The sequence below is a fragment of the Balaenoptera ricei genome, chromosome 10, assembly GCF_028023285.1.
Source record: "Balaenoptera ricei isolate mBalRic1 chromosome 10, mBalRic1.hap2, whole genome shotgun sequence".
Taxonomy (NCBI): Eukaryota; Metazoa; Chordata; class Mammalia; order Artiodactyla; family Balaenopteridae; genus Balaenoptera; species Balaenoptera ricei.
The window spans coordinates 90,688,912-90,708,956 of record NC_082648.1 but is presented as its reverse complement, the minus strand read 5'-3'; the positions used below and the strand labels follow the sequence as shown (position 1 = coordinate 90,708,956).

At 49.5% G+C, this 20,045-nt stretch overlaps 1 protein-coding gene across 1 annotated transcript in view; it reads right to left on the bottom strand.

Annotated features, from left to right (window-relative positions):
* The window catches only part of RFX4 (regulatory factor X4), a 166,706-nt gene extending 151,509 nt beyond the window's left edge, over positions 1 to 15,197 (bottom strand). The window contains exon 1 of the mRNA XM_059934815.1: positions 15,155 to 15,197. Within this exon, the coding sequence (XP_059790798.1) occupies positions 15,155 to 15,197 (43 nt within the window). The remainder of the gene's footprint in view (positions 1 to 15,154) is intronic.
* Between the last annotated feature and the right edge of the window lie 4,848 nt (positions 15,198 to 20,045).

Sequence of the window (20,045 nt, the reverse complement as noted above, 5' to 3'; positions counted from 1 at the left end):
GTATTGATTCTTGACATCACTGCCTTTCCTAGGTTTTTGTTTGTTTGTTTACCTCTCCTGCATTTCTTCTCACCGCCTGTATTAGAGGATGTGGATTCCCCCTCTGAAAACTCAGGAGTCAGGCACTCCTGGCTGCCGGACCCAAAGAAACTTCAAACTAGCCTGAACTTTTGAGATAAATCAACAAAATATCCTTCTCTTAAGCAAAGCGCTTTTTTCTTTCCTGTGTTAATCTATCGAAGAAATTATACTTTTTTAAAAAATTTTATTTATTTATTTATTTATTTTTGGCTGTGTTGGATCTTTGTTTCTGTGCGAGGGCTTTCTCTAGTTGCAGCAAGCGGGGGGCCCCTCTTCATCGCGGTGCGTGGGCCTCTCACTATCGCGGCCTCTCTTGTTGCAGAGCACAGGCTCCAGATGCGCAGGCTCAGTAGTTGTGGCTCACGGGCCTGGTTGCTCCGCGGCATGTGGGATCTTCCCAGACCAGGGCTCGAACCCATGTCCCCTGCATTGGCAGGCAGATTCTCAACCGCTGTGCCACCAGGGAAGCCCTATACTTTTTAATGTTGAAAAGAGAAACATATTGACCCACAGTCCCACCCCTCGAACTTGTGAACTACTTGTCCTCTTTCTGCATTGCTCCCCAGCCTCGTGTGCACCTGTGCACATGTGAACTGTAAGCTCAGGGAATGTACAATTTCTATTCCTTTTCCTCTCAACATGCTATCATGCAGATTTCCCCTCTGCTGCTACAGTCCTCACGTTCGTCATTGTTTAATACATGCCCAGTGTTCCACTGAGCTAATGTTCCTATTTTTTACAATGTTTTAATGGACAACGTGGTGCAGGTAATGTTTTCTTTCATTTGGATCATTTCCTGAGAATCACCTAGGAGAAGGAAAAGTAAGCATGTGGGCTTCGTAACTAGCTACAGACGAATGGTCTGAATTACAGCCTTAGTACTTACTAGTGAAAAGACTTTAGGCAAATTCTCTAAACCTCAGTGTCCCCTTGTTTAAAATGTGAGTAATAATAATGTGCCTACCTCATCTTAGTGGTGTGAGATTGCAGTGAACAAATGCATGGAAAGCACTTAGAGCACAGTGCCTGGCACAGAGCACGTTCTAAATATATGGAACCGCTGTGAGTCCCAGGCACCTGTTTATGACTAAGGCACTTTTCTGGTTTGTTTGAATAACAAAGTAGTAGTTAAGGACACAGACCGTGGAGCTCAACTGCCAGGTTCAAGTCTGACTTCCTTGAAGTATGACCTTGGGTGAGCAACTCGACCTCCTTGAGCCTCAATTTTTTTAATCTGCAAAATGGGAGTGGTAATAATAGCACCTCATGGGGTTTGGATGACAATTAAGTGAATAAGGCACAGAGAATGTTTACATGGTAAGCACTATATAAGTCTTAGCTATTATAATTTTTATATCATGCCCACCTCCCAGGAATTACTCTTTAGTTCCTTCCTGTTATCATTCTTTCCGTTTGATTCTTGGATCTCTTGGTGCATGGCCTTGGGAGCCGGCAGGACACTAATTCTAATCCTCCCCTTACAAGGGACCAAGTAAATTCTGCAACCCTGGGCAAATTACTTAACCTCATGGACCTCAATTTTCTGCCTATATTAAAAATACTTACCCCATGAGGTTATTATGAGGATTAGGAGAAATAATATAAGCTCCTTAAGAGCTGACTGGACCTTATTCCCCACACTTAGGACGGTGCTCGGCACAGAAGAGCAGATCAATGAGGGGAGAAGAGGAAGGGCTGAGAGGAGGCAGGGAAAGAAAGAAATGAATGAAGCACCAGCACCATGCCTGGCTCACAGGGGCTCAAGAGTGTCAGTTCATCTGCAGTTAATCTATCAAGTACTTGCTTGCATGGAGCCTTGAGCCAGCCTTCCTAGAAAGCAGGCAAAGAGATGCAGCATTCCTCAGAATATGAAGGAGGAATTGATTTATATCTTAAGTAAATACTCATCAAGCACTGACTTGTGCGAGACACCCTGTGCTAAGCACAGAGAATAACGACACAGGTGGAAATCTTGAGAAACAAAGGAAGAAGCATCAAGTAAACACTGAAAACAAGGATTGGAAATATGTGCACTTTAGGCTCAGGTGGATAAGAGCACCGTGAGGCAAAGTCAAGACAGTCAGAGCTCTATGTGGAAGGGAAACCACCAGCACCTTCATTACAACTGCATGTTTTTAATTGGAATGGCGATGGCCTGGTTTAAGAAAGCAGGACCAGCTTTGGTGCCATAACAACCTCAGTTCGGATACTCTCGCTGTACGAACCAATGCACGTACAGTGACTGAATCCCACAGAGTGGTAGTTTCACTAAGTATAAGATGGGAATGATCCTGCCCAGATCACAGGTTTATGAGGTTATGTACTGAAAAGACTGAACACGGTGGAAGTGTTGTATAAAATGTTTTCTTCTCCTAAGCAGTCCTGGGGGAAGGGGCAGAAAGGGGAATGGGGAGAAGGCAGGTCTTGGAAGCTACTAGGGGGACACAAGGAGAAGCAAGTGCTCGAAGCACCTTCTGTTTATTGAGCTTTTACAACATGCCAAGGCCCTGTGTGGACCCCTTTATATGCATTAGTTCATTTAATCCTCACAATACCCTCTAAGGTAGGTACTCTGCATGATCCCACTTTACTAACAAGCAAACTGAGGCTCAGAGAAGTCACGTGACTTGCTGAATTCATACATCTAGCCCATGGCAAAGCCGGTTCTCACTAAGTCTATGGGATTCTAAAGCCAGAGCAGTTAAATGATTGTATCAGTGATTGCAAACTCCCTGCTATTAATGATTGTATCAGTGGACTTCCCTGGTGGCGCAGTGGTTAAGAATCCACCTGCCAATGCAGGGGACACGGGTTCGAGCCCTGGTCTGGGAAGATCCCACATGCCGTGGAGCAACTAAGCCCGTATGCCACAACTACTGAGCCCGTATGCCACAACTACTGAGCCCACATGCCACAACTACTGAAGCCCGTGCACCTAGAGCCCGTGCTCCGTAACAAGAGAAGCCACCACAATGAGAAGCCTGCGCACCGCAACAAAGAGTAGCCCCTGCACACTGCAACTAGAGAAAGCCCGTGCACAGCAATGAAGACCCAACGCAGCCATAAATAAATAAATAAATAAATAAATAAATAAATAAATAAATAAATGAAAAAATGAATAAATAAATATTTTGAAATATGATTGTAACAGTGATTGCAAACTGCGACATGCTACGCCATGGAAGGGGCTGTTATTTTAACACCCAAGGTTTTTATGCTTAACCTATTGTAAGGAAAATCATGTCTGTAAGTAAATAGGTAGGAAGCCTTTGATGATATAAGATGTCAAATTTGCCAGAGTAACTGGCAGGCGGGGGATACCTCCCCAGTGGTGGTGCCAGGTTGAACTCAGAAGCTCTGAGAACACTTAGAGATGAAAGGAACACCTGACATGAAGGTGCCCCCGCAGGAAGGAGCCCCCGTGGGTGTCCTCAGTCAGCAGTCTGCTGCCAAAGTCACATCCAGGTGCCCATGTCAGCCAGAAGCCCACTGACACCCGTGACAGTGTGCTCCAGAGAACTGCAGCATGAGCGGCCATCTCCCCCAGGATTAGGGGTGACTTGACCTCCTGAACTTCGTTATACAGTAGAGCAGGTGAGCTAGGATGGACATCTCCGAGGTCCTCCTTCTAACTCCAGGTCTTAGGAGGAAGGAGGCAGCCTGGCTTTGAAATCAGAATAATCTGTGCCCAAATCCTCGTTTGACACTAGCCATTTGGCCTGGACATGTTACCTAGGCTCTCTGCACCTCGGTTTCCTCTTCTGTAAGATGGGGAAAATAATGCCATCGGTTGGGTATGAAAATTAGATGAGTTAACATGCATAAGCATTTAGCACAGTGACTGGAAAAGATTATAAATGTTATTAATCTGCTACCCGATTTCAAAAAGGGAGCCACTTGATTAAAAAAAAGCAACTAATAATTTTGAAAATAATTCATTAAGGCAGCCTGCCGTCAATTACCAAAATAATTTGTGTAGTTCCCTCCTTCTCTCCCATCCTCCCTCTGTCCCTTCCTTCCTCCCTTGTCTCCTTCCTTCCTTCTTTCCTTTCTTTCTCTCTTCATTCCCTTTTCCTTCATTCTTTCCTTCTGAAAAACAATCTACGTATCAGTATGTAGTCTCCAGGTACTATGTACAATCATACGGCTTTGGTGTTTTTTTCCTTTCTTCTTCTTTTTTACGTATGTCTCAACACTAAAAAAAACTCTGAACAGAACACGGACCCACAGGGAATCCTTTTTTTAGGTTCCTCGTCTCTTGGATCTCTCTGGAACCCTCTGGACCTCTCTGCCCTGCACGCTTTCCCTGCTATGCTCGGGGCTCAACCAGCCTGAGTGAGGCTCACGCCTGTTGCGGGTGAGACCAGGTCCAGGCAGGCAGCTCTCCCCGCTCCCAGTGCCTCCTCAGCCGTGCCCTGCAAGGTAGCTCAGGCGGAGAACGCCCCGCAACCTGGGCACCCAGAGAAAACCCCAACGAAGCAGACAAATAATTCATTCTTCTAATCACAGCAAAGTTTTCAAACTTTAAAACAGAGCCCTGATTAGAAGAAAGGCTGTGTTTTTTTTTTTTCTAAAAGCCTGGCATTTCTGAAAAGGTCCCCTACCCAAACCACAGCAACCTCAAAAACTCTGCCCACTGAGTTGAAAATAAAAGTTCATGGAGACCAAAGGCCCTCTCACAACAACAGCTCAACGCTTTAGAAATCTTCTTTCCAATGCTTGAAAGTTTTCACATTTTAACTGAGGGCCTGAAGCCCTCTGGGATCTTCCTTCCTTGTAAACTCCCAGGGCTTTCTCGGCCAAAGTTACGTATTTTTTTATGATGTCTAATAATGCTTTGTGGAGAAACTAGTTTGTTTTTGTAAAAGGAGCCATCAAGTAAAAGAAAAAAAAAAATCCTAGAAACAGAAATTTTAGCTTTTTTTGTAGTCGTGTAAGAATGATACAAAATTACTTCATTTTCTTTTTGGTAGAACAAAGAACTTATAGAGGCGGCCAAATTCTCCCCCTGCCCCCACTCTGCATTTGTTATCAGCAGTGGAACTGAACACCAGAAAGAAAACACGGCGAAATACTTAAGGTGATCAATCAATTCCACCATAAACACATCTGCGTTTACGCCACGGGCCCAATTCCGGAACTTGACAAAACCCCAACAACTTCAATAAGAATTTCACCTACCCATGAGCTCTGCGAACCAGTTCACAAACTATAAATACATCACATGTATCAACACCCCCAAATTTAGACTCATCATTCAGAAAAAGATGATGTGGAACTCAAATATCACCCCTGCTTTTTAAAAAAATTATAAATTCTGTAATTGTAACATTCAAAGAAACGCCTCCTTCTTCAGAAGTCTAATATTAGCTTGAAATGACTTCAGAGCCGTCACAAGATTCAAGACAAACATGTTAACATGAGCTTCTCCACGAAATGCGTTCGTGCCTCAAAAATTGGTTGCTGGCGGTATAATTAGCAATCACTAATCACTCTTTAGATTATTCAAATGACAGTTCAAAATCTAGTCCAGGAGTAGTTCACTCGTGTTCACTGATACTGCATTTTCTCCAACATGATGGATTCAGGAGATCAATGCTTATGAAGTAGTAATTCTCCCTTCCAATTAAATAAAAATCTGCTATATTCATCAATCTCACTTAGGCTGAGTCTAAACAATGCTGACCTTTAGCACAATTGGGTAGTCAGAAAACACGCAGGGCACTAAGCCCTAACTAACCTTCACTGGGTTGAAGCCTTTTCAAAGGCTTTATTATCCCCTTGAATTAAAGCAAAACCATCACAACAATATAAACCCAACACGTCCAGGTTCACCTGTCTACTAATAATTATTGATTGCTCAGAGGCAGATTATGCTTTTACATTTTATTGAGGATTAACCAACCACAAGAGTGGAAACTATATACCTATTTTAAAGAAATTCTGCTCTGAGGATCAGATCTGACCACAGAAACAACGTAATCTACTGGCACAGGTAATCCAGCCCTGGTTGCCTAAATTCAGATCGTATTCAACTGAAAACAGAAGGGCTGAATTTCATTCTTTCTTTTCTGCTTTTTATGATCTTTCTCTCTCTCTTAAAGAAAGCTGTTAATATTTCAAAAGCCCAAAAACCACAATGTAGATAAAATCAAGTTATAAAGACAGAAACTGAACAAATGGACATTTTCTCCTCACGTTAGAAAAATATGCAAGAAAGGCCAAAGAACTAAACGAGTTTCCTGCTAAGGCGAGTTTCAGAGAAAGACTCCCTTGAAACTGGTTTCCCCTTCTTGAAAGTCAAGTGTAAAATGGTTCAGTCTTTAATAAAACAGTGATGCCTACAAGTATTGGGCAGCTGGGGGAGGGCAGTGGATGAAGAACGTGGGCCATCACGTTCTAACTGGGAGGGCGTCAGGGGTTGTGCAGGGGCCTTCATCAGAGGTGTGCACCATACGTCTCCTCTGAGAGCTCCATGGAACTCTCTTGCAGGATTCAAATCCCAGTCAACAGGTGTTGCCTCTACAAAGACACATTTTCCACTTCCTTTAACAAACTGGAAAATGCAAGGGTGAAACCATGGCAAACAGAAGCACATAAAATGCCTTGTTCATGGGAAAGGTAGAGAAATGAAAATGACATGAATCCCTCAGCCTAAAACCTTTTAGAAGAGAATGATTTATCTTGACGTGAGAATTGAGACTATGTCTACGTGGTACAGAAAACATCTAGATATGCTGAAACAATCTAAATTTTTTTCAGCATTCTTATCCCCTTTTCCCAACTAGACACCTAGGATTTGGCACAGGAAGGCCAGATAGTTATTTTCAATCATAGTAAGGTCTGCCATTTACTGAGCAATTTCTAGGAGCCAGGCTTAACTTAAAGTGCACAATCTCATTATATCCTCTTTTTGTTCTTATTGAAGTATAGTCGACATACAATATTATGTTAGTTTCAAGTGTACAACATAGTGATCCGACAAATACATTACCACACAATCACCACGACAAGTCCAGTAACCATCTGTCACCACACAAAATTATTACAGCATTATTGACTATATTCCTTATGCTGTTACAGTACATCCCTGTGACTTATTTGTTTTATAACTGGAGCTTGTACTTCTTAATCCCCTTCACTTATTTCACCCAACAACCTCCCCCTCCCCAGTATATCCTCTTAAGAACCCTAGAAGGTAAAGAGTGGATTTTTTCACAAAGAAGGAAGTTGAGGCTTGAGAACTTAGGTCATTTGCCCTGGGTCACACAGCTAGCAAGTGACCAAGCAGGGATTTAAATCTTGGTCTATCTGATAGCAAAGCCCATGTTCTTTTCATTAAAGCACACCCACATCTACCTGAAGTCACAGGGGAACACGTATCTGTGAATGACTTCTAGCTCTAATATATGGTTTGTTAAATTACCAAAAGGCTACATATATAATCACAGTACTTAATGGCTTCTGCCTCATTAGTTTATTCTGGCTGAGGTATGTCTGTATGTGAGCATGAATGAAGCCTAGACATTCACAGACACAAAGCGAATGGTAACTAAACTTCAAATGAATCCCCAAGAAGACTACAGTGCATTTCATATCTGTAGTAAAGATGTGTCCCTTTATGTACCTATTTTTGCCAACGATAATTTACAATTTTGTCTTCACAGTATAAAAGACTATCCTAACACTTTCTAACAGGAAGAAAATAGCATGCTTTTGCTAAAATAATATACGCTTTCATTGGACATCCTTTCCAACACAACCCTCTCCCTCGCTAAAACAAAAAAGAAGAGAAAGACAGTGTAGCCTTGTGACTAAGGGTGCGGATCACTGCAGGTTAGGGTACTTACCCCCTTCAAGGATATCCTTTATCTGCCTCCATTTCCCATTGCATAGAATGGAATGGATAATAATAGTACCCCTAACATATATTTTAAAATACAACTAATAATGAATTTAAAGTGCTTAGTACATGCCCGGCATGTGAAAGGCACTTGACAAACATTAGCTTTAAAAATGAAAACAAAAACCTAGGTTTATTACTTGCATTCTGTCTCAGGAAAGTTTGGCACACACGCAATTAAGATCGATCTTGCTTCCCATGCAGTCAAGGTATGTCTCACAGCCCAACTTCTAGAGCTCAGAAACTTTTCAGTTTTGAGCCTGTTGGTTTCCTCCTTTAAACTGCGAATTATAACAGTTCCTTCTTCGTAGCGTTGTTGTGAGCATTACCTAGATAATGCATTTAAATTAAAATGCTTAGCAAAGTGAAAATATATAGTAAGTATTGAATATGTTATTTATTATCACTTTCGCATTGCAGACTCACAACAGCCCTATCAGACAGTTCTCTCAATTCTGTAAGAAAATTGAAGCTCAGCAATATCTAGCTTCCAGACCAAAGACACACAGCTTCATGTGGCAGAAAGGCACCCTGTGAAAGGTAGCAACCTCCCCATCACCACACTCTATCTTCATTAATCTAGATAGTGTTTTCTCTTCACAGTACGTATCACTAGCTGAGATTATCTATTTTTGTGTTTATCTGTTTGTCTGTCTAGAATTTATGCTCCAGAGGAGCAGAGATGGCATTTTAAAGCTCAGCATTTAGCAGAATGCAGGGCATGTAGAAGACACATAGAATTCTTGAATGAATGGATAGATGAAACAAGCTAAAATTTGCCCAAAGTCTATAACTCTACTCAACCCTTATGATGCACTGCCTCCTACCACTGCCATCATTTAAAATCCTCTTCAAATCCAGAATCACATGACAACTTCAGAGACGTTTTCTCTGGAGCTCAAAGACACAACATTCCTTGCTCCTCCACTCTCATCCATGCATTTCCCTTCTCACCAAGTGGGACTCAAATCCACCTGGCGGCCAGTGTCATCACCAAGCCCTGCCAGGCTAGCGCTCTACCAGTGTCCGGCTGAAGCAGGCAGGGTGGGGCGAGGGAACGGGCTCTCCCAGGCTGGCCTCCAATCTAGCTCTGCCACGTACAAGTTGTGACCCTGTGCAAGTTCCAGACCCTCTTTCATCCTAAAAAGGGACAACGCAGAACTGCTGTCAGGCTTAAATGGCTAACGTGTGGAAAAGTGCCTGTTAACGGGGCTGCCATATGGTGGGTGCTCAACAACAGAGAGCAACCTTTCCTCCAAGCCCCAAGGGGACACTATTTTTCTGTCCCTTGTAGCGCTCACCACTCTCAGTATGTCCATGCCTTCCCTCATCAAAACGTTCTAAAGTCCTTGACAGTAGGGACTGTGGCCTTATTCATCCCCAGGCTCTGCCACCCAACAGGTGCTCAGTGAGCGAGACTGAATAAAACCTCCGATAAATTCACCCAAAGTCATTTTTTTTAACTTTTACCTGACACCTCCAAATTATCTGTCTTTGAGTTATTCTCTCCCCTAACCTTGATAAAATTGCAAAGACATCTCAAATAGCGCGGGGTGTGGGGAGAAGCAACGTCAGAGATTCTCCCCCCCACCGCCTTTTCCATCCTGCAGGGCCGTGCATCCCGGAGGGGCAGCTGGAGAGCGTCCCTAGTAACCTGTTCAGCAGGCAGCGCAGGCTCTCAGGGGCCTACGCAAGTGGAGACCTGACTGTCTGGCGTCCAACTTGTGATGTCACCATTCCATACCTTTTCAGCCTTTTTTTTTTTTTTTTTTTTTTGCACAGACACCAAGGCAAACACACACATCAACTTGACTTAGAATCACGATTTTGCAGTGTTGGAAATAGAAGAGAAACCCTGTGCCTGATGCAGGTCACAATATTACCTCTCTCGTGGAGCGCTTGTGAGGATCAATGTGTGATGAACTACTTTATAAACCTAGTACCAGGCAGATATCACAGACACGGGCATGTAAGTTAGTCATACACTTTCAGACAGACCGTGGCAATCTTTACATCCAATCCGTTCATTTACAGATGAGGCGACAGAGTCTGGGGAGAATGGAAGGACTCCTCTGCTGAACATATCACCAGGAGGGGTGGCCAGGTGTGAGAAGAGCCTCACCTCTTCCTAAAAGCTTGAGCAACGGAGGGTGAAGTCTGGTGTACTCTTGACAGCAACATCTCACCACATGGGCCAGTGTGGCTTCTTATCCAGCATCTGTGGGGGTCTGTGATGCTGGCTTCATCACCCAGAGGCATTTCAGTGTTGACGCCGGGTACAGCCCCATAAAATCTAACACCTTAAGGGACGCACCTCAGGTGTAACTGAGAAAGGCAATTGCAGGTCCTTAAAAGGGGGTTATTCAAGGTTCTTGAGTCTTAAAATCCTAAATGACTTGTAAAAATATTTTAGTATATTATTAGTTTGGGGAGAGAGTCACTAATTGTGCAGTGGATCGTAGTTCAGATAGTGGTAACCTGGGTTCTATAACAAAGAGGGATACGTCTAACTTGTCAGAGAATCCCAGTCTGTGAGTTGTCTTACCCTTCATTTTACAGGCAATTAAAATTAATCTTGTAAAGGCTAGAAGATTTACCTGAAGTATCATTACAAGTGGCTGAGTCAGAATGATAACCCCGAGCTTTCCTCACTGTACAAAGGAGGAAAAAATCCGGAGGATCTTCTCTTCAGTACCCTCCCCACCCCTCCAAAGGAGAAAGCACCTCCTTCTCTTCTCTTTCCCGCCTTATCCTAACCCCTTACCCTTTCAGATCCAGTTTGGGGTGGGGGGGGGGCGATGAGAAATTCATCTGGGGCGACCCACGGGTCGTGGGGAAGAAAAGCCAGAACCTTTCACGTTGGTGAGCCTGGGGCTCCTGGGGGGGGCGGGCGCACTGCCCAGCTGGCGCCTAACTTCGGGATGGGGAGGGAGGCTGGACGAGAACCCGGAGGAGGAGGGGTGGGAGAGAGGGCGCGCAGGAGGGCTGAGAAAAGGTGTAGCTGCTGGAGAGAAATTAGAGACCTCGGCGCCTCTGGGAAGCAGGATGGTCCAGCTCTCACACAGCGGCGGGGAGGCCCCGTGCAAACTCCTCTCTCCTCCTCGTACTCGGCCTTTTGTTGTCCGCCTCTGCCTCTGGCTCCTGCTCATGCCCTCCGGTCCCCTGCCCCCCCTGAAGTCACCCCGACTGCACTCATAATATTTTGCTTTGCGCTGGGTCTGTTTTCCACCACCAACTTCCAGCAGTCTCCATGGCGACGCGCTGGGGAGGGGGGCGGGCGCAGCTATGGAAATCTCAGGGCCTAGCCGCCGGGCGGCCCCTGCAAACTTTTCCGGGTCTCCAGGACCTACAGGCCGGGTGGGAAAGAGCGTTGTCCCCGGCCGCCGCACCAAGTCGCGTGCGGGGCTCCCCGAGCCCGGCCTGCACCCGCGTCCGCGCTGGCTAGTGCTGCAGCCACCCGGACAGGGGACCTGGGGACCACGCGGCTCTTACTTGACCCTGATGCCAAACCCAGACGTCGGCACTTGGCAGGTGGCGAGGGTGGGGCGAGCACGTCCCCTTTACCGGCCACACACACACACACACACACACACACACGCCGGGAAGGGCGAGACAGTCTGATTTGGGCGCGGGGGCAAAGTTCAGAGCCCCGACCCCTTGTTCCCCGAGCTCGCAGTCCGGGTCCCGGGGCTGGAGAAGACGACTGCTTTCCTAGGCCCGGGGCCTCTTCCCACCCGGGCGCTCTCTGCCCCACCGGGCCCACGCCAAAGCCACTGAAATGTCCCCACCTGCGGGCCCTCGGAGCCAGGTCGGGCCTTGTGCTGAGCCGGGGGCCTGTACACCAGAGTGCCTTCCCGCCGTTGTGGCCCAGGGAGCTCAAATACGGCTGCAGGGGTGCTTTGGCCTCTCTGGGTTTTGGAGGTCGCGGCGGAAAGCGGGTAGAGGCAGAAGTTTCCAGGTCGGGTTCGTCAGTGCCCCTCTGTAAGGCGCCATCCCGTTTAACAAGAAACAACCCTTCTGTTGCGTAGGCGACCAACCTGGCCCCGGCCCACTTTGCACAAGTTCTCCGTGGCCTAAAACTCTACCTACTTTCCCCCCACCCCGCCCCTCGTTCTCGAATTTCCAGGTACCTTGAGTAACTGAGCAACGCTCGTCTGGGAAGGGCAGCCGGGATTGGAGCCACAGGCCACGAACACGTAGGCGCCGGCGGCGACCCTCGTGGGGAGGGCGGGCCACACGGGGCTCGGCGCAGAGTTTGCGCGGCGCGGGGCTGAGGCGCGAGCCGGGAGCGACGCAGCTGCAAACCGCGCACCGGGCGGAGGGCACGTCGACCGCCCCACGCGTGCGCCTGCGGCCTCCGCCGCCTCCCCGAGCCCGGCCGCGCTGCGGGCCTCCTGGGAGAGGAGCTCTGCTTTGTGGCACTCGGCGGCGGGCTAGCCCAGGGCCCAGAGGCGCGCGCCGGCTCCCCGGCCTCCTCCGACGGGGCATTGTCTCAGCCCTCACACTTGTTGAGTATTTTGGGAAAAGTCGAGGAATATATTACCGCCTCGGTGCGCGGAACAAAGGGGCGCGTTTCCGCAGGTCACGCTGAAGGGGCCCCCAGGCGGACCACTAGAGCCCCGGCCCCTGCAAAACTGTCCTCCCGGGCCCGAGGCACGTTGCGGGAATTTTCCTTTTAAGAGGAGGGGACGGAGGCCTGGCCCGCCGGCCTCTCCGACCCCGGACGCTCCGGACATCGCCCCAGCACTTGCTGCGAATCGATCGTTCCAGCCCTTTCGGAATGAAATAATAATAACGATAATATTCGTGGTTCTGCCGTAAGATGTGCGCGCAATCTGCCGTAAAAGGAGCAGAATCGAACTGCTCCAAGGAGCGCAGGTCTCAGCAAGCCGGGGAGAAAGGACCTTTACATAACAAGGGAAACTCCAAAGAAAAGCTAATTGGATTAAGTTCTCTGGAAGCGAGGTGAGGGAAGGTCCTGGATCGGACCGCGCCGAGCCGCACTTCCCTTCTCGTCGGTTTTGCAAGCCCGAGTGAAAATGTCACCTGGTGCGCCTCGTGTCATTTCTTCACGCTGCCGTTTCCCAGAACTTTTTGAGTTCAGGATGGCGATCTAGGGATGTCTCAGATTTTCGAAAAGGGGAGGGGAGTGGATGGGAGAAAAGATTTCAGAACCCGTTGGGGGTGTCTGCTGTAAGTAATGACCAGGTGTCTCCACGACCACTAGCTAGAGGACAGAAAACAGAACGTTTCCACAACCCCGCAGCTCTCCCCAGAACGCACCGAGAAGCTCCAGTCGTGTGGAAGGGGTGGCTAAAACCCCCAGCTGGGCCATGGCTGGTGTGGGGCGTGGAGACCCCAAGTCCCTACGTGGACCCCTTGCAAATACTTGGTCGCAAACCATGCAGACGTGGGTTTAATTTTGTTCAAGGATATTAACCTCTAAAGTTGGGGTGCTCAGGAGTTGCGTAGTGACACTAACACTTGGCATAGCAGTATGCAGGGAGGGTCTCTTTTCCCTCTCTGGGCGCCCTCTTTACCGCCAGTGGAGAGGATCCAGCAGGGCTGGCCGCGCACTTGCAGCCGGGCGGGCGGCAGGCGATGCCTCTCCTTACCTTCGTTTGTCATTGCACATAGTAAGGAGTTCCGCGGGGCTCAGCCTTTCCCCACTCCCGGGGGACCCACACCCACTCGGGAGAGCGCAATGGAGAGGGACTTAGCTCTTGAGATCAGAGACAGACAATTACCCTGGAAAATCAAAGATACCCCTGGTCAGAGGGGGTGGGCGTCTTGTCCACCAGGGCCCCAGCAGAAGCCAGGAGAGGCTGGAAATCTTTCTGCAAGGACGGAAGAAAGACCATCTGGGGCAATGCCCGGATGACCCCTACTCCCACCCCACATCCATTTCCAGCCTGCTTCGGAGTGGAGATGGGGAAGCAATCGTGTGGTGTTTATTTGCTCAGGGAGGAGTCGCGCGTGTGTTAGGGGGTGGCAGAGGCTGGAAGGCACTTGTTGCTCCGCGCTGCAAAGTCCGGCAGCGGATGCTCCTAGGCAGCCCCTCCAGCATCGCGTCAGGCTGCTGCCTCGGCCCAGGCTGCTCTCACTGCCCTGTTTCTGCCTCTCCCCAAGAAACGCCAAGGCTGCAGCCAAGCCGGGATAGGACTGCACTGGTTGGAAGACTGCGGCTGGGGGAGGAGGTGAACTTCCAGAGAATTTCTTTCACCTGGAAGGGGCGTAGGGAGCATAACTCTGATCTAGAAGTTTGGCGGCTCTTCAAAGGCGCTAGAACTGGGAGGTGGCGAAGACTCTACTGGAGAAAGAACCGAGACGCTGGGCTTTTTCGTTGTAAGAGATTCCTTGGCTTGCTTTCTCTGTTGTTACGGACGGCCGCAACCCCAAAACCTGATGCCCACAGCCAACAGACCCCAAAGTGCCGAGCAGTTTGCACACCCAGACGCCAGGCCTCTCGCCAGCCGCTCGGCGTCTTGTCCTCCCTTCAGCAGAATTACGATCCCCAAGCAGAGCGCATCGTCGGGTGCCCCTTCCGGGCAAGGAGGCTACACCCCGCCTCGGGCGGCCCGGGGCTCCCTCCTCCAGACCAGGCGCGGATTCCCCAGGACCACCGGGTTCGCCGCCGCCACTCTCTCCAGCTGCGCATCTCCACCAGTCGGAGCCTCTGTCCCCACCTCCCAGGCGCTGTGCGGAGCCGTCTCCCTCCCCCGCCTCTGGGGCGTTCCGCTCGGCTTCCTGGCCCTAGCCACCAGCTCCAGAGCGCACCGCTATTCCGGGGCCCCCAAACCGGGGGAGGAGCCGGGCCCGGGAGGGGGCGGTCGGCTCGCAAAGTTTCTGCAAGTGGCACCTCGAGCTCGCCGCGAGCCAGCGAATCTTTACATAACTTTGTGTCCGGGGCTAGCAAAAGCGCGCTCCTCAGCGCGCGCGCGCGCACACACACATTTACACAGTCACACGCTTACACACGCGCACACTTCCACGCATCCGCTTACAGACATCGCACATCGCATGGGATTGAAAACTTCTGCAGGCTCCGTTATTTCCTGGGGTTCCGCTGTCAAGTTGACCCTTCTGAACTTTTTGCGACTCTTGCTGAAGTTCCCCTTCTACCTCTTCTTTCCCTCCCAATGTCTCCCCCCAACCCCCACCAGGACTAACCTGTGGAATCCATGTCGGGTTCCTCCAGTAACCCACAATGCATGCTCTTCCCATGGACAGCACAGGCGCCCCCCAAAAGTCCTGATGTTTGGGGGTCCCCTGTGCTAGAGCTGCCCAGGGAGGAAGGGAGGAAGGAGGGGAGAAGGAGAAAGAGACGCAGAGAGTGCAAGGACGGAAGGATAAAGAAGAAAAGGAAAAGGCAGAAAGAGAAAGGAGAACAGAGAAAGAAGAAAAGAGGAGAGAGAGAGAGAGAGAAGGGAGAGAGCTCGGAGAAGGGGGAGAGAGAAAGAGCGAGCGAGCAAGGGGACACTCAGTAATCCAGCCGGGCAAAGCCAAACCCGTCAAAATGTTTGCGGATGTTTCATGGGAAAAAGCATCATTTTATAGGAGCCCCGATGGGAGCAATGTCATTGATAGGCCAGCCGGCCTGATGAATGGCCGCTCGTCAGATGGGGCCGTGGCGAGGCGCACTGTGAAGCCCATTGTGGGCCTGTTTTGAATAAGAAAAGCCTCCTCCGAAAAGGGGGGCTCAGAGCGACGCAATCCCAGCCCTCCGACTTCCCCCTTCTATTATAGCATTAGCAACGTTTTTCTTATTTAAAGTTCCAGAGGCCTTCTCCAGCCTTCGCCCGGCACTCATTATAGGCGAAATCAAAATTGGCTTAGATGTGGCCCCCTCCCCCCTGCCCCCCTCCCCCGATCCGGCCAGGCGCGGCGCAGGCTTGGGGGGTGGGCAGGGGACTCCGAGGAGCCTGGGGAGTCGCCTACTTGGCCACGAGTGGGCCCCACTCCTTTCCCTCTTCTCTTGGGGCCCCCAAGTTTGGTCCCGGGTTAGATTTTGAGTGAGAGCCCTGGGGATGAGGTAAGCCTTGACTCCCTTCCACGCGGATCCGCGGACACGCGTGGGGGAGTGGAGAGCGCTGAAAGGGGGAGGGGAAGGGGAACTGCAGCCCTAAGACCCCACCCCCACCCCGGGCGGCGAGAAGGCCGCTTGGCAGGGAGGGTGTGAGGCGCTGACTCATCTCCAGAACTTTCTCTATCTTCTGGGTGTATCTGCCTCTCTCTCTCCGCCTGCCTCCCTGTCTCTGTCTCCCTCTGTCCTTCCCTCGTCCTCTGTGTCCCTCTATGTCTCCGGTTTGGGCTGCGTGCGTTTCGGTCCAGCCCCTGCCCCCTCACCTCTTTGTCTCTCCCTAGGACTCTGCCCCTCTCTGTCTCTATCCCCCTTGGTCTCTCTGACACTCCCCGCAGCCCCCGCCTCTTCCCGTAACTCTTGTCTGTCAGTCTGTCTGTGTCTCGGTCCCTTCCTCCCTCCTCCCGCGCCCGCCCCCAGCCAGACACGAAGTTTGCGAGAAGCCCGGGCCTGCGAGTGGGGACGCGGTTTTCCCAGGGACCCCCTCCTCGGCTGAGTTTAGAGTGCAGAAAGAGGGGGCGAGGAGCTGGGGGGCTGGAAGTGGAAGTGGGGGGGCCGGCTGCGTCTCCGCAGGCCCCGATAAAGTGGCTGTTCGCGGGCCGGCCGCGCTGTGATTAGAATATGAATGGGGCTCGGCGGGCGGAAGAGAAAGGCGGATTACCCGGGTGCTTTGACCATGGACAGAGGCAGCGCCGGCCCGGCCGCGGAAGGGGCGGGGCGCGCGGGAGGGGTCCCCAACTCAGGGCGAGGGAGTCTCTAACCCGGGACCCCAAGCAGGGCGCGGCTTCCGCGGTCCCTCCGAAAGCCCCCCCCGTCTGCCCTCCTAAGTGGGACAATGTTGGGATGGGGGGCGAGGGGCCAGCACGTGCCGAGTTAAGGTCACGGTGCGGAAGAAAGGAGGCGGCGCGGAACGCGGGCTGGAGAGTACGGGCTTAGCGTATTTCAGAGAGCTGGGTTCGAATCCCATTCGATAAATGCTTTACTCTTTATGGGCCTCAGTTTCCTCGTCTGTAAAATGGGGCAAAGATGTCCCCTCTCAAAGTGTGGGGTAAGATTAAACGAGGTAGTGGATGTAAAAGGGGCTGAGTATTCGCTATTCTACTTGGAACTCTCCTTACCATCTACCTCCTCCCAACACGTCCCCGCGTGACCGGCTCTTTCCCACCACCCTGATCTCAGCTAGCGTCGCCTCCTCGGAGTGCGCCTGACCACTCTGTGTGAGGCGCCTCTCTTGCTCCGGCCGGTGCCTGGTTCATTACCCGTTTGTTTCTGCAGGAACACCTTGCACAGCCGTTTGCTCAGAGCCCAGAGCAGCGCCAGGCACATTCTTTCCGGCCGCGATGGTTGGTGAAGGGAAGGGGGGTATGAAACCAACCAAAGGCGACGGTGGTGATCACCGCACGTGGTCGTGGTGTGCGTGGTGGCAAAGACCGCGGGATTCCAAGTCAGAAGAGTAGAGAGGCCGGGTTCTCCTTTCTCAGCCTCAGTTTTTCCCTGGACGAAATGGGGCGAATGATAAAAACCTCCACCAGCCAGCTGCAGGGGCCCATTGGGAGGTAGAAGATTTGGCGGGGAGCTTGACCAGGTGCCTTCCGGTGGTTGCGGGGAAGCCCGTGCTTCAGGCCCTGGGAAAATCCTTGAGGGATGCCAGGGGCCGGGTTGTCTCCAGAGGGCGGGTGAGACTATTATTATGGCTGTTGCTAGTATTCTTATTTTAATCATTATGCACGCAAAATTGGGGCGGGATGGGCCAGACTCGCCAGGGAGGAGTGAGGAAAAAGAACTCATAGGTGGGCCGCGCAGATGCGTGCCGTGCACAGTTCAGGACGCAGGCTGGGCTAGGTCCCTGCCCTGCGCTGTCTAACCTGGGAGGGCACTGTTTCTCAGACATGACAGTGCTGCAGCACCCAGGAGCTTAAAGAAATGAATATAAGCACTTATTCATTCATTCTTTAGTATAAATTTTTGTTGCATACCTACTATGTGCCTAGCACTATTCTAGGAGCTGAGGATACAGCAGTGAACAAAATAGACTAAAAAGAAAATTCATGCTCTCCTGTAGTTTATGTTGGAGTGAGGTGAGATAGATAATATACAAAATATATAATTAGGTTATTTAGGATGTCTGATGATGAGTGCTGTGTAGGGGGTGGGACATAAGGGAGGGCCTCTCTGAGAAGGTAACATTTGAGCTTTAAAATAGTGCTATCTGCTGTTGGTGGGAATGTAAATTGGTGCAGCCACTATGGAGAACAGTACAGAGGTGCCTTAGAAAACTAAAAATAGAGTTACCATATGATCCAGCAATCCCACTCCTAGGCATATATCCAGAAAAGACGAAAACTCTAATTCAAAAAGATACATGCATCCCAATGTTTAGAGCAGCACTATTTACAATTGCCAAGACATGGAAGCAACCTAAATGTCCATCGACTGGTGAATGAATAAAGAAAATGTGGTACATATATACAGTGGAATATTACCCAGCCATAAAAAAGCATGAAATAATACCATTTGCAGCAACATGGATGGACCTAGAGATTATCACACTAAATAAAGTCAGACAAATATCATATGATATCACTTATATGTGGAATCTAAAAAAATGATACAAATGAACTTACTTGCCAATCAAAAACAGAAACAGACTCACAGACATAGAAAACAGACTTATGGTTACCAAAGGGCAAAGGGGGGGAGGGATAAATTAGGAGTTTGGGATTAACAGATACACACTACTATATATAAAGTAGATAAACAACAAGGACCTACTGTATAGCACAGGGAACTATAATATTTTGTAATAACATATAATGGAAAAGAATCTGAAAAAGAATATGTATATATATATAAACTGAATCACTTTGCTGTACACCTGAAACTAACACAGCATTGTAAATCAACTATACTTCAATAAAGAAAAATAAAATAAAATAAAATAGCACTATCTGGGGGCCAGTGACAAGGGTGCATTCATTTGTGAAAATTCACTGAGCTCTGTATGCTTATGATTTTATGTATTTTCCTGAATGTATTTCAAACTTCAATAAAATGTTTGTTTAGATTCAGTATGAACAACATCATATAGTAATAATAGCTACCATTTACTCTTTATGTATTGACTGTGATAGGTATTTTCCACGCATTATCTCATTTGATCCTCACAATACAGCTAACATGTATTATTGTTGTCCCCACTTTTAGAGAGGAGGACAACTGCGGTGCAGTGTAGCACTCTTGCACTTCACAGGCACTGTGGACACAACAATGAGTGACCCAGCTCCTATCCTCCAAAACAAATACACGGCGGGGGTGGGGGTGTGGAGAAAGTGTGAGTACTGTGGGAACCAAGGGCGGGGATGTGAAGCTGAGCCCAAGAGGCTGGTGTCAAGGCAGGCCTCCTCCAGGAAGTGATGACTAAGCCAGGAACTGGATTCAGCAGGCAGGGGGGTTGAGGGGTGTTATAGACATAGGAGCCTCTGTGGTACGTTTGGGGTCTGGAGTCTGGCGTGGCTGCACATAGAACGGGAGGGAGGAGTAACAGGCAATTTCTTCGGGAGGTAGGTGAGGATCAGGTCAGGAGGGTCATGCTAACCCCATCCTGGAAGGGATCTGAGCATACAGGACTACACTTGTATTTTGGAGATACCAGTGTGGCCACAGTGTGACACCAGGATGGGGGTTGGTTGCTAGAGGTGGTGGTCACTGATGGGGCGGGGGAGGAATCCTGATGGATTTCCTGAAATAGAGACATGTCAGTGGGGGCAGGAAGACGTGACTGAGTTCAGGAGATACTGAGGAGATCACATCTATCAGCTTTGGTGTTAGCTGGATGTGCCCAGTGAGGGGCAGGGTGGAGTGATGTACAGGTTTCTGACTTGGGCTATTGACACCATTCACAGAGATTGTCTGATGGGGGGAGGAGGGAGTGGCAGGAGGAGGGAAGATCTGGCAGCAAGGCAGAGGCGACGTGAAGTGCTT